This window comes from Rhinatrema bivittatum, chromosome 13 (genome assembly GCF_901001135.1).
Source record: "Rhinatrema bivittatum chromosome 13, aRhiBiv1.1, whole genome shotgun sequence".
Classification (NCBI taxonomy): domain Eukaryota; kingdom Metazoa; phylum Chordata; class Amphibia; order Gymnophiona; family Rhinatrematidae; genus Rhinatrema; species Rhinatrema bivittatum.
In genome coordinates this window covers 43,869,189-43,894,294 of record NC_042627.1, presented here as the reverse complement: position 1 = coordinate 43,894,294, position 25,106 = coordinate 43,869,189, and the positions used below count along the sequence as shown (strand labels likewise).

Genomic DNA, 25,106 nt, shown 5'->3' with positions numbered 1-25,106 from the left:
GCCAGCATGTGCAAATCCCGGGGCTTCGTAAAAGGGGCTGGAGGGGGGCGTGTCCAGGAGGGCGGTCCCGAGTCCCCTGGCACTGCGGCCTATGCCGGGGATGCAAGGCGGCACGCGCAAGTTACGCCTGCTTCAAGTAGGTGTAACTTGCCCAACAAAGGTGGGGGGATGCGGAAGAAAGTTCCCTCCGAGGCTGCTCAGAGGGACGGAGGCAGACTGTGCGGCTCGGCACATGCAGGCTGCCGAGTTTGCACAGCCTTGCACACGCCGACCACGGATTTCATAAGATACGCGTGGCTACGCACGTATCTTATAAAATCTGGCGTACTTTTTAAAAATCTACCTCTCTGCGTGCAAGTTATGCCTGCCTTGGGCAGGCGTAACTTTTTCAAAGGTGGGGGGGGGGGGGGGCAGGAGAAATAGTTCCTTCCAAGGCCGCTCCGAAATAGGGAACGGGGAAAGCCATCTGGGCTCCTCTTGGGCTCGGCACGCGCAAGGTGCACATGTTATAAAAATCTGTTGTAGATTTGTTCGTGCCAGGTTGCGCGAACAAATCTACACCTGCACACAAGTTTAAAAATCTGGCCCTATGCTTTAGATAATGAACAGCTTGCTCCAGTACCTTGAAAGTTTCCATTAAATCTCTTAAACATAATTTTTCCAAAGTGCCATATATTTTACCCAAAGATGACAAAACAGATTCCTTCCTGTATTGTTTTCCAAATTCTCTAATTATCAGCATATTATCTTTTGCATGAGATCCCTTAAAAAAGGTTAGAGCCCAAGTTCAATTTAATTTCATTAATCTGTTGAGACATAACAGCAGGAGTTTCCACTATCTGTAAGCGGTTATTGTTATATTCTTTAGTTCAAAAATATAAGGATAACTGATTAGGGAGGGAATTTGATACCTTCAAAAGCATCCCAGATAGAGTCCAAAGTTATCTGAGTTGGTCTTATCAAAGAGAATTGCTGGATATGCATGCGTAGACACAGAAACTGAGTCAAAATTAAAATACCCCATCTTCCTTCATACAAAACGTTGCTCTCCAAGGCTGCGAGTCCAGTCAACTCACTGAGAGAAACTTGCTCGGCGTCTACACTCTCTCCCCCTGAGAGAGAGCTCTATGCCTGGACAATTGGGTTGCTGGCACCATCAGCCTGCAACCGATCCAGGCTCTCATCCAGGTTCCAAAAGCACAGCAGGGTTGACCAGAGGATTCCTCATCATCGGGGAAAGAGAAATGAGTCGGGGCAGGGGGATTTAAGTTTGCTCTTCCTCAACTGTTCCAACCCCCAGCAACTCTACTCCCAATGCTGTACCCCTTTGTATGATGTGGACATCCACAGGGCCGAGATGAGGTGGCTCAAGAGGGACCCTAGAGTAGGTCTTCTCCCTAGCTCTCCTTTTTCGGCCAGTATGGGGCATTTTAGGCAATAAACCGGCAAACAAGGCAGAGGAAAATCTCACACCATCTGTGCCGACACCATCTTGGATTCCTCACTACCCTTTCTATAAAGAAATATTTCCTAAGATTATTCCTATGTCTACCCCCTTGGTTCTAGGTTTTATGATATCACCATGAAAATAGTGAAACTGAATACGTCTCTCCAAGAAAGAACATGATTCAAAACAGTCAGGTCATCTTTTTGACTGGGACGCTTGGTGTTTTTCATTCTACAGTAGGACTTCTTGTTCACCACCTATGAGACATCTAACACTATAATGCCCAGCTAAGTGTTTCTTTCATTCAACCATTATGATACTTGGCTCACAGAAGTGTTGATTTTTATCTGCTATTAAAATACAAAAAAAAAAAAAAAAAGAAGGATAAACCATTAAGCAATTGGACATCATATCCTATGATTATCCTACTACTGGTGATGCCTAGTATGATATCATTAATGTTCAGTAAGTCTCTATAACAAGAATATGGATCCAGTTTGTTACAGTGGTGAGGAGTATATTTTCATAGCCGATTATCAGGTTATCCCTCTAAAATTTGTTTTTTTGGGACAGTCTCCCGATTTCATTTCTGTTACCAATTAACAGAACAGTTCTTCCTGTTTCCAGATTGAGATCTACTAGCAATAGTACCTCCCTTTTCATGACAGATTTTTGGAGGATAGTCACAAAATTGTTTATTCTGTCTGTGATGGGGGTCTGCATATTAAACCAATATAAATAGAACAGATATGCTGTATGGTCTCTTTCTGCCATCATATTTCTTTGTTTCTAAGTTAATTTAACTATTTGCAGGTCAAAAAAGAAAAAATAAATGTGGACGGGAAGGCACATCTGACATTCAAAGGTGCTGAGATGGTGGTAGTTCTGTTTATCTATCAATTATACCCAGTGCAACTGGGACTTACTGAAAATTACTTGTGCCTTGGATACAGAGAATATTTATATAGTTCAGTTCTAACTGTATTATGCTATGCTGCGTAAAGATTAAAGAATATAAATGCTACAAAGCGCTTAAAAAATGGTCAATATCTAGAAAAAAGTGGATAAGAGTAATCCTACAAAGAATTGGCATGCCAGAGTTGCCCACCTTCATTATTGAAGATGTTTAGTGATCACACTGATTAAACAGTAATACTACAGAGAGTGAAACAATCTGAAAGTATCATTTTGAGTGATTTCGTGTCACCATTACTTAAATATCCATGCAAAGATTGTGTAAAGCAGAGTTGAATCACTCAAATGGCTCATGTGGATAGAACAATGCTTTCGGCCAAGGTAAGTCTACAAGTTTTCATTGTATGGGCCAGAGTGTCCCTTTTTAGCTACTGCACAGGCAATTAAAAAAAAAAAGGGGTAAAAATATTTACCCTGCACCAGTTCAAAAGGCATTTAGTTGAAAGCACTGTTCTATCCAAATGAGCATTTCATAAGCGATTCCACTCCACTTTACACAATCTTTGTATGGATATTTAATTAATGGTGACGTATCATTTTGAGCAATGTCATTTAATGATAAAACATTTTTTCTTTTCTTCCTCAGAGTCTTTTGTGCTTCCAGCTCAATCACAACGAAAGCCACCATCTGGCACCATGAGACTTCATTCACCACAACCCAAGAATTTTTCCCCTAATTTAAATCCTCTCCCAACTTATTTTAGTGCATTCACTGCAAACGTCTGCAGGACCCTGCACTCATAGGTCTTGAACCCAGCCACTGGATGTCACCATTGCATGATGACAGATTCCTGCCCCTCAGCATCCTGAGCCACAGCCAACCCAAGGAGCTGAATAAATGAGCTGAGAATCAATCCCTCTATAATCTACATGGTGGTGCTATACACTACAAGTGAGCCATCGTAGCTAGTCCTAATGCTGCCTGTCCTGTCGCAATGCTTTTGCCAATGCTTTCAGAAAAAGAAACCAGATGCTTAATAGCTGTTCCATTTCATAAAGTAATATAGGAACAGCAGCAAAGATGTCAAGAGGTAAAAGTAGGCCTCTCAAGATAGTGCATAAGTACCAGGACTGCTTCTTGAAATGCACATTTCCAGAGCTGAGTTGGAAAGCAAGTTTTATTGTACATTGGAGAAATTACTTACCTGATAATTTCCTTTTCCTTAGTGTAGACAGATGGACTCAGGACCAATGGGTATAGTGTACTCGTGCTAGCAGTTGGAGACGGATCAGATTTCAATCTGACATCAGCACCTAGTACATATACCCCCCTGCAGGAAGTGCAGCAGATCAGTATTCTTCCTTGCAAAGCAGTATGGATATATGTGTGATTGATTAACTTAATGAGTTTAACTCTGATAATTTAGGTGCAACGTTAAAATTTGATTTTGATTAATTGAACTGGTTGATTGGCTATAGCTGGAGACCGCCAGTATCTTCAACCAGAAAGCGTCGACACCCGGCAGGGTGGATGCCCTATGTAAGGAAAAACATGGCTTACCTTGATTTGATGAACAACCATGTATAAGGGCAGCCGAGGGTGGGCTGCTGAGTCCATCTATCTACACTAAGGAAAAGGAAATTATCAGGTAAGTAATTTCTCCATTTCCTAGCGTGCAGCAGATGGACTCAGGATCAATGGGATGTATAAAAGCTACTCCCGAACTGGGTGGGAGGCTGCCCGAGGTCCGATTAGGATAGCTCTTGCAAATGCTGTGTCCTCCCGAGCCTGAACATCCAGACGGTAGAATCTGGAGAAGGTATGAATGGAGGACCACGTTGCCGCCCTGCAGATCTCGGTAGGCGACAGCATTCTGGTTTCTGCCCAGGAGACCGCCTGGGCTCTGGTGGAATGGGCCTTGACCTGTAAAGGTGGTGGTTTTCCCGCTTCTACGTAGGCCGTCTTGATGACTTCTTTGATCCAGCGGGCAATGGTTGCCCGTGAGGCCGCTTCCCCTTGCTCTTTCCCGCTGTGCAGGACGAACAGGTGGTCCGTCTTTCGTACCGGTTCTGACATTTCCAGTTATCTGGATAGTAGTCTGCCAATGTCGAGATGGCATAGAGACCGGCCGTCCTCCGACTTCTTCACACCTTCCATGGTTGTTAATGAAATGGTTTGGTTGAGGTGGAAATGTGAGACCCACTTTGGAGAGGAAGGATGGGACCGTGCGTAGATAGATGGTCCCCGGGGTGATTCTGAGAAATGGATCACGGCAGGACAGTGCTTGTAGCTCTGAAATGCGACGGGCCGAGCATACAGCCAGCAAGAACACCATTTTTTAGGGTTAGTAGACTGAGGGTCAGGCCTCTGAGGGGGTCTGAAGGCGGGTCCCGCTAGGAATTCCAGGACGAGGTTGAGGTTCCACAGGGGCACTGGCCACTTTAGAGGTGGGCGAATGTGCTTGATCCCTTTCAGGAATCTTGATATGTCTGGGTGCGTGGCTATGCTGTCGCCCTTGTTCCTGGGGCCGTAGCATGACAGCGCTGCCACCTGTACCTTGAGTTGAGTTGAGGGACAGGCCCTTCTGGAGCCCATTCTGTAGGAATTCTAAGATTATTGGGACTTTAGAGGCGTGTGGTTCGATGTTGTGATCTTCGCACCAGGCCTCAAAAACTCTCCAGATCCTTGTATATGAAACCATCTACTCATCCCTCTGAAACCATCCCTTCTAAACTCCTACTAGCTATACACAATGTGATCGCCAAACCCCTTTCAAATATTCTCAACTGTTCTCTAGAGCATGGCATTGTCCCGAAATTTCTGAAACAAGCAATTGTGAAACCGCTACTCAAAAAATCTAACCTTGACCCTACCACTCTTTCTAATTACAGACCGGTGTCCAACCTTCCCCTCCTAGCTAAAGTTCTTGAAAAGCTAGTCAACTCACGCCTATCCGATCACCTTGAACAGAACAACATCCTCCCTTCCACCCAATATGGTTTCAGGAAACATTTAAGTACTGAAACATTGCTCCTCTCCCTACACGATACTCTTATCAAAGGAACCGACTCAGGTTCCTCCTATCTGATCGCCTTGCTTGACATCTCGGCTGCATTCGACACAGTCAATCACGATGTCCTACTCAACATACTCAGAAATATCGGGATCACTGGCAAGGCCATTGACTGGATTCAATCATATCTCCAAAATCGCACTTTCACTGTCATAATGGACAACAATGAATCCGATCCCAGTCTTCCCCAAGGGGTACCCCAAGGTTCCTCACTCTCCTCCACGCTATTCAATATATACATGCTTCCCCTTACCACGCTTCTCACTAACCTGCACATCAAACATTTTATTTATGCCGACGATGTGCAACTCATCTTCCCTTTCTCTGTAACTATCCAAACTGCTTTACAAAACTGGGAATCCTGTCTTTCCTCCATCAACCAACTCCTAAAGGACATGCACCTAGCTATTAATGCCAACAAAACTGAGCTATTAATCATATCTAATAGGCAACCGCTCCCAGATATCCCTCTTGCTTACTCAGCCACCAATTTCCCATCGCACACTCGCAATTTAGAGTTATTATTGATAACCACCCTCTCATTTAAACCATTCATCAATCCATTATAAAGGATTGCTATTTTAAGCTCCAAACAATAAAGAAACTCAGACCCCCTACTCCACTTCAATGATTTCCGTACAGTCCTCCAAGCTATTATTTTATCAAAGATTGACTATTGTAATGCACTCTTCCTTGGCATTCCTGCAACACACACTAAGCCACTTCAACTCCTACAAAATGCCGCCGCTCGGATTACTGTCAAACACAAAGAAAAGAGAATCACATCACCCCCACTCTTATGGAACTACACTGGCTCCCTATAGTCACGAATTCTTTATAAAACACTTTCTATCATACACAAGAGTCTAGTAAATTCCAACCTCAACTGGATTAATCCCCCCCTCTTACCCCGTACCTCCAAGAGACCTACCCGCCCAGCCCTCCAAGGAGCACTCCATGCCCAATCTATCAAATCTTTTAAACTCTCCTCTACTATAACAGAGCCTTCTCTCTTGCCGGCCCCACCATTTGGAACTCACTGCCCCATGATATTCGCATAAAGACATATACCCCCACTTTTAAAAAAGAAACTTAAAACCTGGTTCTTTCAGCAAGCCTACTCCATCTCACCCCCATTACATAAAACCCCCCCTATGAATGTTACACTGATATTTTGTTATGAACGCCTTATGTCTGCTGATTTTGTACTGTGCACGATCATGTATATAGTTATAGTTATATTTCATCGCATCTATTCATTGATGTTTATTATATGTAAGGGCTCCTCCCAAAGTTATTTATATTCCTCCTAGTTCTCCAAGTTTTCTGTTATATGTAAGGGCATGCCCAAAGTTTTTTGTTCACTGTAAACCGATGCGATGTGCGAACGGATATCGGTATAAAAGAGATGTTAAATAAATAAATATGTGTTAGTGATGTGGAGAACTTGCATGCTCGGAGGAAGGTATCTATTACTGCCCCCGAGTATCCCCTCTTCCTCAGTCGGGCCCTCTCAATGGCCAGACCGTAAGAGAGAATTGAGCTGGATCCTCGTGAAGGATGGGACCTTGTTGTAGTAGGTCCCTGTGTGGGGGCAGGGGCAGAGGTTCCCCTGCCAGTAGTCTTCTCATGTCTGCGTACCAGGGTCTTCTTGGCCAGTCCGGGGCCACCAGAAGAACTAGACCTCTGTGTCGCTTCGCCTTGTGAATGATTGCACCCAGCAGGGGCCATGGTGGAAAGGCGTATAGGAGGGTCCCCAGTGGCCAGGTCTGCACCAGGGCGTCGATCCCTTGTGACTGCGGATCTTGCCTGCGACTGAAGTATCTGGGTACTTGGGCGTTTGATCTGTTTGCCAGTAGATCCATGTCTGGGGTCCCCCACCAATCCACTATCTTGAAGGCTGTGGTTGACAGCTTCCATTCTCCCGGGTTTAGGCTTTCCCTGCTGAGGAAGTCTGCCGTGGTGTTGTCTTTCCCGGCGATGTGGACGGCGGAGATGTCCTGGAGGTTTGCTTCTGCCCAGGTCATCAGGGGGGCTCTCTCTAAGGATACCTGTTGGCTTCTGGTTCCGCCCTGCTGGTTGATGTAGGCCAGCATGGTGGCGTTGTCCGACATCACTCCGACCGCTTTGTTTCGAAGTCTGTGGGCAAACTGGAGGCAGGCTAGCCGGACTGCCCGTGCCTCTAAACAATTGATGTTCCACCCCGACTCGACTTTGTTCCACCTCCCTTGGGCGGTTAGCTCTTCGCAGTGTGCTCCCCATCCGTGTAGGCTGGCATCTGTGGTGAGCAGGGTCCAATGGCTGTAGGGAGCTCTTGTTTGTGTTGACTACCCATCCCAGGCTTTCCAGTAGAGTTATAACTCTGTTGGTTGCTCAGTGGCTCTCCTCCGGTGATTATGCTCTGATCAGCCAGTCGTCCAGGTAGGGATGGACAAGGATTCCCTCCTTCCTGAGTGTCGCCGCTACCACTACTAGTACCTTGGTGAAGGTCCGCGGTGCAGTGGCTAACCCGAAGGGTAGTGCCCGGAATTGATAGCGGTGATACAGGATCTTGAAGCGTAGGTAGCGCTGGTGTTCCTGATGGATTGGGATGTGCAAGTAGGCTTCCGACAGATCCAGGGATGTGAGGTATTCTCCTGGCTGTATTGCACGTATGACTGACCGCAGGGTTTCCATGCGAAATCTTGGGACCCTTAGGTGTCGGTTGACTGACTTGAGGTCCAGGATGGGCCTGAAGGTGCCCTCTTTCTTGGGTGCAATGAAGTAAATGGAGTAATGTCCAGAATTTATCTCCTGTGAAAGCACTAGGGTTATGGCCTGTAAGGTGAGGAGTCTGGTCAGCGTAGCCTCCACTGCCGTCCTTTTGCAGGGGTCGTGGCAGGGAGATTCCATGAACTTGTCCGGAGGGGTTTGAAGGAAGTCTAGGTAGTATCCTTCTCGGATGATGGCTAGGACCCACTTGTCCGAAGTTCTCTCGACCCATCTGCGGTAGAATAGGGTTAGTCTGCCCCCTATGGCTTCTTCCCTTGGATGGGTCGGCTGATTCTCATTGTGGGGTGCGGCTGGGACCTGAACCCGAGCTGATTCCCCTCTTGCTGTGCCTGTTCCGAAAGGACTGGTTTCTGGCCGGAGGACGAGGTGCTTGATAGGTATTCCTGTAAGGGTTGAAACGCTGTGAGCTTCTGCCTCTGGATGGCCTGGGAAAGGGGCGCTGGTTTCTCTTTGACTTGTCTTCTGGCAGACGAGGTAGTGGAGAGTCGCCCCATTTGTTAGCCAATTTCTCCAGTTCGCTGCCAAACAGGAGGGAACCTTTGAAGGGCATTATTGTAAGGCGTGTCTTGGAGGAGGCGTCGGCCGACCAATTTCGCAGCCAGAGTTGTCTCCTGGCTGCCACTGAGGATGACACTCCCCTGGCTGCTGTGCGTACCAGATCGGAGGCAGCATCCATGAGGAAGGAGAGAGCTGATTCCATGTACTGCCTCTTGGCGTAATTTTTATGTTTCAATGTAAACCGATGTGATCTGTATTTTAATACAGGAACACCGGTATATAAAAATCTAAAAATAAATAAATAAATAAATAAATGTCTTCTCCCGGGGTGTTGTTCCTGGCTTGAGATAAACAGGAACGTGTCACCACGGTGCAGCAGGTCGCAATTTGAAGGGACATAGCTGCCACCTCAAAGGCTTGTTTCAGTATGGCTTCCAGGCGCCGATCATGTGCATCCTTGAGGGCCGCCCCTCCCTCCACTGGTATGGTGGTGCGCTTAGCGACTGCGCAAACTATGGCGTCCACTTTGGGGCACGCTAACAGCTCCTTGGTCGCTGGGTCCAGGGGGTACATGGTGGATAAGGCTCGACCCCCTTTGAATGAGGACTTGGCGCAATCCACTCCACGTCGATTAGCTGTTGCGCCGCCTGTAGGAGGGGAAAATAGTGGGCCATCTGTCGGAGGCCCTCTAGCAGGGGGTTCATTCTAGGTTCCCCCAGGGTGCCTTGACCCGGGATAGCGAGCTCCGATACGCATTGAGATACCAGGTCCAGAAGGTCCTCCTTTGCGAAAAAGCGTCTCATGGTTTGATGCGGCTCTGTCCCCGAGGGAAGTTCCCCCTCCTCGAGGGGCTCCACTTCTTCCTCAGAGTAATCCATGTCCCCGTAGGTGGGGCATGAGGGTCTTCCGGGGCGTATGGATGGCCGGCCCGGGGTTCATTCTGCATCTTAACAAAGGCATAAATCCCTTTAAATAACGCCACCCAGGAGATCGATGCCGGGTCTAAGTTGAGGGGCGCCGGTTCCCTGGGGTTCCCCGTCTGAGGGATGGATTCACTGGGGCCAGCTAGATCCGGAGTGCCTCCCAAGGAGCTAGCACTGGGGCCCGGGTGGGACTGGCCCTGGCCTGGGTCTCCCAGGGCCTCCTCACAGTGTGCACATAGGGAGTCTGCTTCCTCGCTCTGTGCGGCTCTGACGTGGCCTTGGGCTTTTATGCCTATTACTGGAGGTGCCGCTTCTGTGGACGCATAAGCTCTTATGCGCTCCATTGCGTCTGGTATATGTGCGCCGGTTTTGCTCCATGCCGTAGGTATGCGCGAAGCTTATGCGCGGAGGTTTTAAAGTGTGGCCAAAAATGTGCACCCAAATCTTGTGCGCCTACAATGCGCGCCCAAAATCGGCGCCTAAAATATGCGCCCAATTATTGGGCGCTTAGCTTAAAATATGCGCCCAGCCAATTTCAGGCGCCTATAACATGCGCTTAGCTTAATTTGTGTGCTCGATCGGGCGGCAAAGAAGCCAAGATGGCGACGGCGAACGTGTGGGCAATATAGCAACCTCCCTGGAGGGTCTCCACGTGGGCAGACCCTGCTCCTCCTTGATCTTCGGAGACCGTTTAAATAGAAGATGTATGCCTTACCTTGTCTTCAGCACTTCCCGGTTTCGACCCGGGAGGTCTCCGGCTGCAGGGGGAGAGGGTAAATACCTTCAACGCCGCGCTCAAGGGGATGCACCCGCTGCCTCTCAGCCGTGCCCGAACTCCTCTCGCTCGGGAGCTAAGTCCTCGCTGCGATTCGGCTCCGGACCGAGGCTCTTGCCTCCAAGGGACCATGGAAATCACCTCGGGAAACTCAACTGGGGGAAGGACCCGAGAGTATCACCGCAGGAGTGCGGGGCTAGTCTTCAGGATGTTTTTGTTCTTAAATTTTGTTCTAACGCTCGGCGAGCGTGAAGATAGCTCGTAACTGCTTTGGACACGGAAAAATACTGAGAATCTGCACTTCCTGCCAACTCCCTCTCCAACTGCTAGCACGAGTACACTATACCCATTGGTCCTGAGTCCATCTGCTACACGCTAGGAAATGTTGAGATTACTTACCTGATAATCTCCTTTTCCTTAGTGTAGACAGATGGACTCAGAACGAATGGGGTATAGTATGCTCGTGCTAGCAGTTGGAGACTGATCTGACGTCAGCACGGGTATATATACCCCCACAGGAAGCATAGCAACTCAGTAATCTTCCTTGCAAAAGCTGTTATGGATGTGTGTGTACTGACGCTCAGTGAAATAGTGAAACAGGGTTCCCCTGACCGATTGATAGTAGCTGGAGACCGCCAGCATTCACAACCGGAAGGCGTCGACACATGGCAAAGGGGACGCTCTTATGTACGAAAATGACATGGCCTACCTTGAATCGGTGAAACCCATGTATACCGGCAGCCGGGTGGGATGCTGAGTCCATCTGTCTACACTAAGGAAAAGGAGATTATCAGGTAAGTAATCTCAACATTTCCTAGCGTGTAGACAGATGGACTCAGAACGAATGGGATGTACAAAAGCTTTACTCCCAGCCTGGGTGGGAGGCTGCCTAAGGACTGCGTAGGACTGCCCTCACAAATGCTGTGTCCTCCCTGGCCTGGACATCTAGACGGTAGAACCTGGAGAAGGTATGGAGGGAGGACCATGTCGCCGCTTTACATATTTCTGCAGGCGACAGCATCCTGGATTCTGCCCAAGATGCCGCTTGTGCTCTGGTAGAATGAGCCTTGACTTGTAGAGGCGGTGACTTCCCGGCCTCTACATAAGCTTCTCTGATAACTTCTTTAATCCAGTGGGCAATGGTGGGCCGAGAGGCCGCTTCACCTTGTTTCTTTCCGCTGTAAAGGACGAACAGATGGTCCGTCTTTCGTACTTCTTGTGTCAATTCCAGATATCTGGGCAGCAATCTGCCGATGTCGAGATGGCGTAGTAAACGCCCTTCTTCTGATTTCTTCAAACCCGCCGTGGTAGGCAAAGATATGGTTTGGTTGAGGTGAAATTGTGAGACCACTTTAGGTAGAAAGGAGGGAACCGTGCGAAGATGGATAGCCTCAGGCGTGATTCTGAGACAGGGATCACGGCAGGACAGCGCTTGTAGCTCTGAGATGCGGCGTGCGGAACACACTGCCAGCAGAAACACCATCTTCAGAGTTAGAGAACGGAGAGACAGGCCCGAAGGGGTCTGAAGGTGGATCCCACGAGGAAATCCAAAACTAGGTTAAGGTTCCACAGGGGCACCGGCCACTTCAGTGGCGGACGAATGTGCTTGACTCCTTTCAGGAAGCGAGAAACATCTGGATACGTGGCAATGGTCTTGCCATCCCTCCTGGGACCGTAGCAAGACAGCGCAGCCACCTGAACCTTGATGGAGCTTAGGGAGAGACCCTTCTGAAGCCCATCCTGTAGAAAATCCAAAACAATAGGAATTGTGGTCGCATGTGGATTGGTGTCGTGAGTATCGCACCAGTCTTCAAATATTCTCCAGATCCTTACGTAGGTGAGGGATGTGGAAAACTTGCGGGCTCGGTGGAGTGTATCTATCACAGGCTCCGAGTAATCTCGTTTCTTCAGTCTAGCCCTCTCAATGGCCAGACTAAGAGAGAATTGAGCCGGATCCTCGTGGAGGATGGGACCTTGACGAAGCAGGTCCCTGAGAGGAGGCAGGGGAAGGGGCTCCCCTGCCAGTAGTCTTCTCATGTCCGCGTACCAGGGTCTTCTTGGCAAGTCTGGTGCCACTAGAAGAACTAGGCCCCGGTGCTTCTGAATCTTGTGGATGATGGCGCCCAGCAGAGGCCACGGAAGAAAAGCGTATAGCAGACTCTCTGGAGGCCATGGCTGAACCAGGGCGTCGATCCCGTGAGAGAACGGATCTCGCTTGCGGCTGAAGTATCTGGGTACTTGAGCATTGGACTTGTCCGCTAGTAAGTCCATGTCCGGAATCCCCCAGTGAGCCACAATCATCTGGAAGGCTGTAGGTGACAGCTGCCATTCCCCCGGATTTAGGCTTTCTCTGCTGAGGAAGTCTGCCGTGGTGTTGTCTTTCCCGGCAATGTGGACGGCGGAGATGTCCTGAACATTCGCCTCTGCCCAATCCATCAGCGGGGCTCTCTCTAGAGATACCTGTCGACTTCTGGTTCCGCCCTGGCGGATGATGTATGCCACCGTGGTGGCGTTGTCTGACATCACTCTGACTGATCGGTTCTGCAGTCTGTGAGCAAATTGCAGGCAGGCTAACTGGACTGCTCGTGCCTCTAGATGGTTGATGTTCCACCCTGACTCTTCTCTGTTCCACCGCCCTTGTGCGGTGAGTTCTTCGCAGTGTGCTCCCCAGCCGCTCAGGCTGGCATCTGTGGTGAGCAGAGTCCACGTGGGGGCGGACATCTTCGACCCCCTGCTCGTGTGGTTGGACTGCAACCACCACCGTAAATGGGTCCGCAATCTGGCTGGCAGAGGTAGATGCACGGAATAATTCCGGAAGCGGGGGCTCCAGTGAGAGAGCAGGGAGCGTTGTAGAGGTCTCATACGGGCCCTTGCCCAGGGTACCACTTCCAGGGTGGATGCCATGAGGCCGAGAACCTGCAGATAATCCCAAGCTATGGGCCGGCTGGCTCCCATCAAGGACCGGAGATGCGTCTGAAGTTTTAACCTTCTCTTGGTAATGAAACTGACTTTGTCTGCCTGGGTGTTGAACTGGACTCCCAGGTATTCCAGAGATTGGGAACGCTGTAGGCAACTCTTGTTGAGGTTGACTACCCATCCCAGGCTTTCCAGAAGGGCGATAACTGTCGGTTGCCCGATGGCTCTCCTCTCGTGATTTCGCCCTGATCAGCCAATCGTCTAGGTAGGGATGGACAAGGATTCCTTCCCGTCTGAGCACCGCTGATACCACTACGACCACCTTGGTGAAGGTCCGCGGCACCGTGGCTAACCCAAAGGGCAGAGCCCAGAATTGGAAGTGGCGTCCCAGAACCTTGAAGCGTAGGTAGCGCTGATGATCCGGATGGATCGGGATATGCAGGTAGGCTTCTGACAAGTCTAAGGCCGTGAGGAATTCTCCTGGCTGTACTGCGGTCTTGACGGAGCGCAGAGTTTCCATGCGAAACCTCGGGACCCTTAAGTATCGATTGACTGACTTGAGGTCCAATACGGGCCGTAAAGTGCCCTCTTTCTTGGGTACCATGAAATAAATGGAATAGTGTCCAGAATTCATTTCCCAGGCAGGTACTGGGATGATGGCTTTCAAGGACAGGAGCCTCGCCAGGGTAGCTTCCAATGCTGCCTTCTTGTGTATGGGACACGAAGATTCCACAAACTTGTCCAGAGGGAAATGATGAAAGTCCAGATAATACCCCTCTCGGATGATGGCGAGGACCCACTGGTCCGACGTAATCTCGACCCATCTGGGGTAGAAGAGGGTTAACCTGCCCCCTATGGCTCAGTCCCCCGGATGGATCGGCTGATTCTCATTGTGAGGCGCGGCCGGGAACTTAACCCGAGCCAGCTCCCCTCTTGCGCTGCTTGGTCCGAAAGGCCTGGTTCCTGGCCTGAGGACGAGGCGCCTGGTAGCGACTCCTATAGGGAGTGAAGCGCTGGGAGTCTCTACCTCTGGAGGGCCTTGGAAAGGCACGCAGGTTCCTTCTGAACCGATCTTCCGGCAGTCAAGGTACTGGAGAGGCACCCCATGTACTGGCCAGTTTATCCAGGTCGCTGCCGAACAGGAAAGAACCCCTAAAGGGCATTCTGGTGAGGCGTGTCTTCGAAGGAGCATCGGCTGACCAGTTCCGTATCCAGAGCTGCCTCCTAGCGGCTAAGGAGGATGAGACCCCCTTGGCTGTTGTACGGACTAGGTCTGATGCAGCATCCATGGGAAACGAGAGAGCTGACTCCATGTCTGTTGCTGGAGCATTGTTCCTGACCTGTGACAAACAGGAGCGTGTCACCACTGTGCAGCAGGTTGCGATCCGCAAAGATAGAGCTGCCACCTCAAAGGTCTGTTTCAGAATGGCGTCCAGTCGCCGGTCATGAGGCTCCTTGAGGGCCACCCCCTCAACTGGAATGGTAGTGCGCTTGACCACAGCGCTAACCAAGGCGTCCACCTGAGGGCACGCCAGCATCTCCTTGATTGCCGGTTCCAGGGGGTACATACCCGTCAGGGCCCGACCCCCTTTGAATGAGGCCGCTGGTGCAGCCCATTCCAAATCTATCAGTTGCTGTGCTGCTTGCAAGAAAGGAAAATGGTGGGCTGTAGGACGAAGACCTTCCAGCAGGGTGTTCTGCGTAGAGGGCACCATAGTGCTAGGACCTGTAATAGCCAACTCCGCCAGGCACTGAGATACCAGGTCGGAGAGATCCTCCTTAGGAAGAACCGCCTCATGGTTCGATATGGCTCAATCCCTGAGGGAAGTTCCCCCACCTCCGGGGGTTCGGACTCATCCTCCGAGACATCAGGGTCCGCCTGAACCGGACTGCTCGGAGGCGGGTGCCCATGATAAGGGCGCGAAGGTCCAGGGGCAGGATCGGCTGGAGTAACAACAGCAGCAGCTGCAGCAGCAGGGCCTGGACGGGAAGCTGACTGCATCTGTACAAAGGCATGGATCCCCTTAAAGAGATCCACCCAGGAAATGGAAGCGGTCTCGAGTCGACGGGGTACCAGGTTCCCCGGGATCCCAGGTTGGTCGAGACTGCCCGCTAGATCCGGGGTGGCCCCTGGGGAACTGTCAGCAAACCTCGGTTGAGATTGGTCCTGACCCGAGGCTCCCACTGCCTCCTCACATTGGGCACAAAGGGAGTCTGGCTCTTCACTGTGCGTGACTCTAAGCTGGCATGCTGAGCAGAGGCCGAGGTCTTTAATGCCAGAATCAGGAGGCGCCGCCGCTGAAGACGCTGGGGTGTCCGAATGTTCCATTGCGGCATGTAGCGCTGAAGAATATGCGCCTAAGAATATGCGGCAGCTTAATACAATATGCGCTCAATGCGGCAGCAATATCCGCTCAATATAATATGCGCTCAATAATATGCGGCAGCAATATACGCTTAATGAGATACAATATGCGCTCAATAATATGCGGCAGCAATATACGCACAATACAGTATGCGCTCAATAATATGCGGTCAGCAATATACACTCAATGATATCCAATATACGCTTAATAATGTGCGGTCAGGAACACACGCTCAATGATATCCAATATGCGCTTAATAGTGCGCGGTCAGCAACAATAATATGCGCTTAAGCATATACAGGCGCCTATCATGGGTGCTCAATATCTTGAACAAGGCCAACAAAATGGCACCCTCCACGGCGTGCCGGCTACAAGCCACGCCGCCGATCCTCGTCCCTCCGAGACCAAAAAGCAAGAGATGTGCGCCTTACCTGATCCTCGGCGCTTCCCGGCTGTAACCCGGGCGGTCTCCGGCTGCGGGGGGAGAGGGCAAGTACCTTCACCGCCGCGCTTGAGGAATTTCACCCGCTGCCTCTGAGCCACCGAACTCGTCTCGCTTGGGGCTAAGTCCACGCCGGGACCGAGGCGCCTCTTCAGCCCGACCCGAGCCTTTCACACTCGGGGGCTAGATCCCTGCCGCGATTCGGCCACCGGACCGAGGCCTAGACCTCCGGGGGATCACGGAAATCACCCCGGGAAACTCAACTGGGGGAGGGACCTTAGGGTATCACCGCAGGAGTGCGGGGCTCGATGTTCCTGGAGAAATTTAGTAAGTAGAATAGAAAGAGTAAAAAATAAAAAGTAGTATTGGAAAACACGCTCTGCGAGCGTGCAGGCTCTCCAAACTGCTTTGGAGACAAAAATTACTGAGTTGCTACGCTTCCTGTGGGGGTATATATACCCGTGGTGACGTCAGATCCGTCTCCAACTGCTAGCACGAGCATACTATACCCCATTCGTTCTGAGTCCATCTGGCTACACGCTAGGAAAACCAAGTTATACTATCATTAACATCCAAGGCTTCTGTAGGGGAGGGGAGGCCACCTAACCAAAAAATGCAAGAAATCAATATTAACTATGATTGTACTTGCATATAAACATGCAAACTGCTATTCAGGACAGCCCTGCCACCCACTTTATGTTCTCTAGAAACCAGTACAAGTTGGGGGGTGGGGGAAGCACTCAATACTTAGGGGACAAACCAAATGAAAGGCCATCAGTTGTGAAAGTTGATAAAGCCTCACTTTCCAGGAAATATTTGACCTTACTTCCCTGCATTTCAGAGATCAAATCTATCCCTTAAGCAGTGTCTCCAGGCTCCCATGATTCTGCAACTAAGCAGGACCACATAATTAACCTATTGCTTCATAATTTACAACTACAACTTGCCCTACAATCAACAAGTCTGAAGCTCCCCCTGCTTAATTCAATTATTCAAAGAAAGCTACAGAGTGCCTACCATCTCAGCTACTCTCTCAAGTGGCAGCAATAATCTGAGCCTTAAGGGAAAAAAAATCTGGCAAGAGGAAGCAGCTGCCAGATAGCAAGATAGACAGATCAGCACTATCTTATCTGGCACAGACATTACTTAGCTGGATAAATATATGCAGCTAAGTAACTATGACCTGCCAAGTAGACAAGCACAGACTTATTACAGGATCTGGAACTGCACAGGAAGAGGTGAAGAATGAAAACATAGGATTTTACCTCTGACCATTACAAGGCAAGCATTTTTCCTGAAAGGATAATTCTTAATGAATAAGGTAAACTTAATGAATATGATAAACAATGGTGGCAGCCGCCACTTACAAAGGTAAGTCTGCACTTATCTGCAGACATTTTAAAACTTTTTTTCCCTTGTTAGGGGTTTTAAGTGCCAGCACAGTATCCTGGAAACTAACTTCAGCTCTGACCTGAAATTAATTTCGAGCACTAAAATAAGCATGCTGGCCCAATGCGGGCTCTCTGCATGGAGCAGTACAGCTTAATGCCCTCATTTGCATGGGATTTCCATGCGAGGGCACTAGGCAGCACTCCTGAAAGAAGCATGTATTTTCTGTTATGCAGAGCTTCTTGCTGCATTAGAAGTAAGTTTAGCACAGAAAATGCAAGCTGACGTACAGGCAAAAAAAGGTGAATTCAACTCAACACACCTATGTGCAAGGTGATGCACATAGGGAAAAATAACCCTTGCTGTAGTTACACGATGTTAGGTTCCATGTTAGGAGCTACCACTCAGGAAAAAGATCTAGGCATCATAGTGGATAATACTTTAAAATCGTCGGCTCAGTGTGCTGCAGCAGTCAAAAAAGCAAATAGAATGTTAGGAATTATTAGGAAGGGAATGGTTAATAGAACGGAAAATGTCATAATGCCTCTGTATCGCTCCATGGTGAGACCGCACCTTGAATACTGTGTACAATTCTGGTCGCCGCATCTCAAAAAAGATATAGTTGCGATGGAGAAGGTACAGAGAAGGGCAACCAAAATGATAAAGGGGATGGAACAGCTCCCCTATGAGGAAAGGCTGAAGGGATTAGGGCTGTTCAGTTTGGAGAAGAGACAGCTGAGGGGGGACATGATAGAGGTCTTTAAGATCATGAGAGGTCTTGAACGAGTAGATTTGACTCTGTTATTTACACTTTCGAATAATAGAAGGACTAGGGGGCATTCCATGAAGTTAGCAAGTAGCACATTTAAGAGTAATCTGAGAAAATTCTTTCACTCAACGCACAATAAAGCTCTGGAATTTGTTGCCAGAGAAGGTAGTTAGTGCAGTTAGTGTAGCTGGGTTCAAAAAAGGTTTGGATAAGTTCTTGGAGGAGAAGTCCATTAATGGCTATTAATCAATTATACTTAGGGAACAGCCACTGCTATTAATTGCATCAGTAGCATGGGTTCTTCTTAGTGTTTGGGTAATTGCCAGGTTCTCGTGGCCTGGTTTTTGGCCTCTGTTGGAAACAGGATGCTGGGCTTGATGGACCCTTGGTCTGACCCAGCATGGCAATTTCTTATGTTCTGCATTGCCCTGTCTGGTTCCTGCTCCAGCCCCTCCCCTGACAAGCAGCCTGCAGAGAACAGAAGGTGTAAAGAGTGAGGATGAAGCTGGAGCAGAGGAAAAAAAAAAAAAAAAAAGGCACCCTGCTTCCTAATCCAGTCATTACCCCGTCTATCCTGAAGGGAATAGAAAAAGAGGGGTGAAATTAGAGTGAACAGACACGGCCAAATTTTGGGGTAGGTAAGCTGGTAAATCACCCAGGGTGCCATGAGCTTGGGAGCCCCCTGGGCACCACCAGTATCACTCATCCCACCATGGCCAAAGAGACCCATAGTAAGATGCGCCAACAGATGGGGGAGGGGGGAACATTTTGCTCCCAGGGTGCAATTTGCCCAAAATCCAGCTCTATGGATACAGAAAGCAGTCAGAATATTCGATGCCTCAAAGATCTCTTAAATCAAACCAAATGATTTTGAATCAACTTCTTGATAGAGTGATGAAATTCTTCTAAGTTAATCTCTTTATACAAAGGTTCTTGCACTGCATGTAGCCATGTATGACCCAAATATATCTTGGAAGTCTACAACTGCTGATGCTCCACAGCTGGCAGAGATGTATTAATTTCAAGTCATAGAAACCTTGATAACAAACTACTACTCACAAGTACATGGATTTCTTGGACAAACTGCTGATATTGAGCACATTTTCGGCATGCATAAGTTCATACTTGCTAAGACAAAGACTCTCTCAAGAAAATATAAAAAAGGATGGCTGCATTGTACTTAAATTAAAAAAAGCAACATATCACAGTTAAGTCTATAACTTATGACTTCACTTGATAAAAAATTGATTTTTCTACTTGGCAAAATTGTTTCATAAATCAACAAGGGCTTTCAATAAAAATTGACTTTTGCATAGTCAGATATTACTTTATACAAAATTGTGCCAATTAGTCACATAATTGCTGCAGGATTAAAAAAAAAAAAACAAAAAACCTACCACAGGAAACCAGGGGCTGTACCTTTTAGGAGAGGCTCCCATGATTCCTACACTGAGATCAAGAATGTCTTAACTAGGTGCTTTCCATAGTATTTCATGAACTGGACTAGAACACGGACTAAAGTCAGAAAGGAAGAAGCACTGGAATAATAGGAGAATACCAAACAGATCAACCGAAAGGTTTTGAAAAAAAAAAAAAAAGTCAAAATCACTTTAATCTCATTTGTATAATGTTGAACAGACTGAAGTGCCAATCAAAGCCACTGGATCTACTTTGCAGCAATGTGGCAACAGAAAAAAACAAAACAAGAACACTTTAAACTCAATTTGTCATTTATGTTCCAACTGCACATAACTTTAAAATGTGTCCTAATTTTCTAAATATTACAGTGTTGAACTAAAACAGAGGCCATGCCCCCCCCTTATTAGAATAATTGTATAATGGATATTCAGTAGTTAACTGCAGAGCAGGATTCCTAGGGGATTACAGGACAGTAAAGTGTGAGAAATGTTTGGCCTGCATTTTCACCACTTTTTGGGAGAAGGGATAGTGCTTACAACATCCATATTTCAGCTATGGGGCAATCCCCAGTATTCAAGGTGCGGTAAGTTGATTGCCCCATAGCTGAAATATGGATGATTATAAACACGTATGTATGGGTAGTGTCAGAGAAGAGTAAAAAAGGCAGCCCAAAACATGTATTCACCCTACAAAACAAAATATCTAATCCTTCCAAAATAGTTCCAGTGTTTTTAAAGGATATTCTATATCAGAATTCAACAATGGGTAAACAGGTATGGTAGCCTTACTTCTGCTCTTGACCATGGCTGCCCGTCCAGGCAGTTGACCTGGGCTTACCTACTGGCCAATGCATCACAACTGGGCCAAAAGCATGGGCCTACTTTAAAAAAAAAAAAAAATGCAAGCTACACCAACACCGAGCAACTCCATGTTCTAGGTCCCCCTTTCCATATTCCTTTTTCAATCTTCAGTGTCCCCACTAGGGGGCACAGAGAAAAAGTGTAATTTCCAAAAGGGGCCCACTCCCTAGACCTAGAAATAGATCTGCTCTAACAGGCCGATGCAATACAGTGCACTCAGCCAAGCGCACTGGTTAACCTCTGGTGGGACTTGTTTTAGATACACGTCCACAACACCTTATGCTATAAGGGGATTAGCACGTCCAACAGCCCACCCCCGGTGAAGCTAATAGTGCTCATCACATGCAAATGTATGTTGATAAAGCTATTAGCTATTCTCCCCCTGATGAAAGAAAAAAAAAAAGGGTGCCCAAAGCACCCCCAAAAAAGCATAGAGAAAAGCAGAAAATACTTAATGTGGCAATCGCTTTAGTCCTCCCAGGCCACGAACGGTGGGGAAAAGCAATAAGAGAAATGAGGGCAATATTAAATCAGAGGAACAAAAAGCACAACCTTTAAAAAAAGGTTTTTAAAGTGCCAGCGGTCAGATTAGGAAAAGGGACACAATTAACAAGCATCCATTTTCCTAGCCTGTGACTGTACACAGGTTAGGAGAACAGGCGCTCGTAAGATTGAGCGTCTGTTTTAACTAGCTGATAGACCTTTCCTGGGTGCCCATTGCCAAGGAGGCACAAGGCACACTCAATTTGCCCTAGCACCTCCTTTCTACCTTGGCAGCCCATATAAATATTGAATCAGGCGACTCGGAGAGGTCAACTGGCGTGTTGGGAGAACGGGTGCTGAATCGTAAGCGCCAGTTTTCCCCATACAGATATTGCATTGACCTGTGTGAGTGGTGTGTTTGATTTTATTTTTCACTATATTAATAATATCCAACATTTGGTCCCTTAATCGTATGCTCCAGATGGCCAACTCTGGTCCACAATGGATATTCATGACAAAGACTTGCATACAGTGAAAGCAGTGCAGGCAAATCTCTCTTCATTATGGATATCCTGAAAACCAGGCCTGTTTGTGACCCTTGAAGACCTGTGTTGGCCACCCCAGTATACTTATTTAAACCAAAAAAACCTTAGTGCACCGAAAGTTTATCCAACTTTGTATATCTGGGTCTGCTGAACTCTTGTTCTGAAGTACACTTCTGCTTTTGTTTATTTCAAAACTTCTGGAGCCCAGTGGACACCACCTTAACTGATGTACTCTTTCCAAGTGCAAAGGAAGAAGAAAGAAACTAGAGATTATAATGCTCATTACTGTACAGTTTATAACCTCAAGTAAATATTGAGAGATCCATTCTAGTACTATTGGTTTCAGGCACTTCAATAAAAAAAAACAAAAAAACAAAAACACCTCACCCAGAGTTAATTACAATTTCCTTAGTTGGTCTAAATCACTTATTTTAGAAGCCTTATAAAGATGTGCCCCTTTCAAGAAAGCGTAGTACAAATAAAATCCCATCACGGTTTAAAACAGAATCTAAGGGTTTTATTCTATGTCATTTCATGAAAAGAAGGCTAGAAACGACCACCTGCATTACCTTGTGATAGCCCCTAAACTTGACGCTGTTCCCAAAGAAAATTAATGGTTTCCCTATATCTAAAATGTAGTTATACGACCCGAATAAAAATTCTCAGGCAGTAAATTAAAATCATATTTTCTAAATAAGCTTGTAATCTCTTATTCTGTTCTCTGGTTCGCTAAAGATTCAAAATGTATTACTATTTGTAAGGTTATGTTCAACTGTTTCATACAATTGGAAAGAAGAAAGGACTGCGGTAAAGGCCGAGAAATTAAAATAATGACAGCTACAGCAGTCCATCAGTGCAAGTCCCTATATCAGCCAATCCTTTCAGGCACACAAAAATACAGTTCTCCGTTAACGCTTACCCCCACCACTACATTTCCTAGTCCAGCAAAAATGTTAACACATCTGAACAAAGGGAAAAACGAACAACAAAAAAACTTCCTAGGATCTGAATCGCTTTAGTCCTCCCAGGCCACAAATGGTGCGTGTCAGCGAGAGGAAGTGGGGAAAAGCAATAAGAGAAATGAGGGATCCGGTTCCGATCCGCTGCCTCTTTGACATGCAACAACCAAACCCTCCATCTTCCTTTATTATCCATACGGCCGCTTAAGGAGGAAGTGTTGGTAACTCTGCACCAATTCCAACCTCAGCAGCGGACCTCCTCCCTCCAGCGTTCTCTCTTGCCTCAAACAAAAGGCCGAGACAGGAAGAAAACGAGACTCCTCACTAGCCGGGATTATTTATTAATCCGAAAGGCAGTTTAGCGGGGTACCCACTGCCCGAGCAGCTGCCTGCCACAAAAACAACCGGTGGGCTGCGCTCGCACGCGGCGCCCCAGCTTCCTCCCTCTCCATAGCCTTTCGCTGTCGATATCGTGCCCGCCTACCGCGGCCGGGCGGCCCCCCCTGCAGCCTTACCTCCTGAACTTGCCGCCCAGGCGAACAGCAGTAACACACTCAGGAGCCCCATCTTCACCTAGTCCCGAGGGGAGAAGAAAGGGGGGGGGGGGTGGAGCACTAAAACATTGATCCTGCTGAGCTGGAATTCTCCTCAGCTTTAATTCTCTTCTTGGCGAACAGCCCGTCGTATTAGAAATTATATTCCGTCGGTACAGTTCCAAAAACAAGAGCGCCCGGAACCAGCCGCCGTCCTCCCTCTGTACTTCAGCACTCCCCGCGTACAGCCCTCCTCCCACGTGACGTCATCCCAGAGTACGGGTGGGAGAGGCCCAACTCCCTCCTTCCTTCCGCTCTCGGGTTATACAAGATTAACAAGGCCGTGCCGCTCGGAAAAATAATGCGCCGAAGTCTTAAAGGGACAGTGCTAGACTGCCACTTTAAGGGAGGGGCGCTGCCAGAGGCGAAGCCCTGATTCCAGTCGGAAAACAACGGAAGGTGCAGCGCGAAAGAACGGGAGTGTGATTCCTTTTCGTGCTGGAGAGACTTGCTCTTCCCCTTCTTCGTATATGACTCCATGTTTATTTATTTACTTGAGTGTTTTATATACCGGCGTTCCATGTGAAAAACACTAGTTCATCACGTGTATAGGGTTGGCACTCACAAACCTAAAGATGAGTTACAAAGATAGGCATGCACACAGATGAACAAGGTAAACATCCTAAACTAAGGGTGTCCTACATAGGCATAGACATAATTTAATTTAAATTTGTTTTATATTCCGCTTTTCGCACTTTTTCAGCACTTCAAAGTGGATTACATTCAGGTACTGTAGGTATTTCCCTATCCCCAGAGGGCTTACAATCTCACAGGCTGATGTAGTAAAGCACGGTTACCCTGTTTCTAACCCTCTTTGGAGGCACAATTTGGACGCGTAAGGCGAACCCGCGATTCAATATCCGGTTTTACGCGTCCTTACAGCTTGCCAAAATGGACGCGTATCCGTCTCCACCCGCCGCATGTATATAGGTTAAGTTAATGCCCTTCCGGAAGAAGTGGTGAAGACCAGAACTGTGAAGGACTTCAAAGGGGCGTGGGATAAACATTGTGGATCCATAAAGTCAAGAGGACGTGAATGAAGAGTGGGTGGCTCGCGAGAATGAGGGCTACTACCTGGAGATAATACCCTTATTCAATAAACATACACACTGTTAATGCAACTCCAACATTGCTCTAAGCTTCAACGGCAAGAGGAAATGTGGAAAAAAGGATTTGCATTCACAAAAAAGCGGGGAGTAACTTGCTTGTTACTACCCCAAACCAAATAAGCCTGATACTTCACTTTCAATGCATATCCAGCATAGCTCTCTGCTTCAACGGCAAGGGGAATGAAGAACAACCATCGGGGACTGAATTGCATGGTCTGGGTAGGCAGATAAGCATGGGTGTAGCTTGCTTGTTGTGGCGGTTACTACCCCTAACTAATTGGGCTAGATATTTCACTTGGATGCAGCTCCATCACTGCTCTCTGCATTGATGGTGGGGGTGGAAGGGAAATAGAACCAGAGGGTTACTAAGAGCCAAGAGTAACAGATAAGTATGAGGAAAAGAAGAAAAATGGAGTGTGGGGCTTGCTGGGCAGACTGGATGGGCCGTTTGGTCTTCTTCTGCAGTCATTTCTATGTTTCTATGATCGATTTAGCTATTCCCTCCAATACAGTAACGTGCGCCCAGATTATCGCCTTAACCAGCTTTTTTGCCGCGTTTTTAACCTGCATATTTACCGCCTACCCTGACCCTGGCGTTAGTGTGGTGTTCAGTCAGCTTCCAGCTGCCTTGAGTGCCCCGGCTGTATGTCCAAGCCGCGACCTCGGACGTCCAGCAACCCCTGCGTGAGGAGCCTGCGCTCCAGCATCTCCAGCCACAGCTCCCGCAGCTCCAGGGGCTCCCTGAGCATGTAACCTGAGCCGCCGCTGTCCTCACCCCATGCCTCCCTACTGGGCTCCAGGTTGCCGGAGGAGCCCGTCCCGCCTGACTTCGGGGACGCGTGCTGGCACGTG

At 48.0% G+C, this 25,106-nt stretch overlaps 1 protein-coding gene across 3 annotated transcripts in view; it reads right to left on the bottom strand.

Moving 5' to 3' along the window:
* ADAM10 (ADAM metallopeptidase domain 10) overlaps positions 1-25,106 on the bottom strand; it is a 482,781-nt gene that overhangs the window by 423,133 nt on the left and 34,542 nt on the right. The window contains exon 1 of one of the 3 annotated variants that reach the window (XM_029574419.1): positions 23,068-23,374. The exons of the other annotated variants lie outside the window; for them this stretch is intronic. Within the exon in view, the coding sequence (XP_029430279.1) occupies positions 23,068-23,119 (52 nt within the window). The 5' untranslated portion in view covers positions 23,120-23,374. Of the gene's footprint in view, positions 1-23,067; positions 23,375-25,106 lie in introns of those variants that run through there. 3 annotated transcript variants of the gene reach the window in all.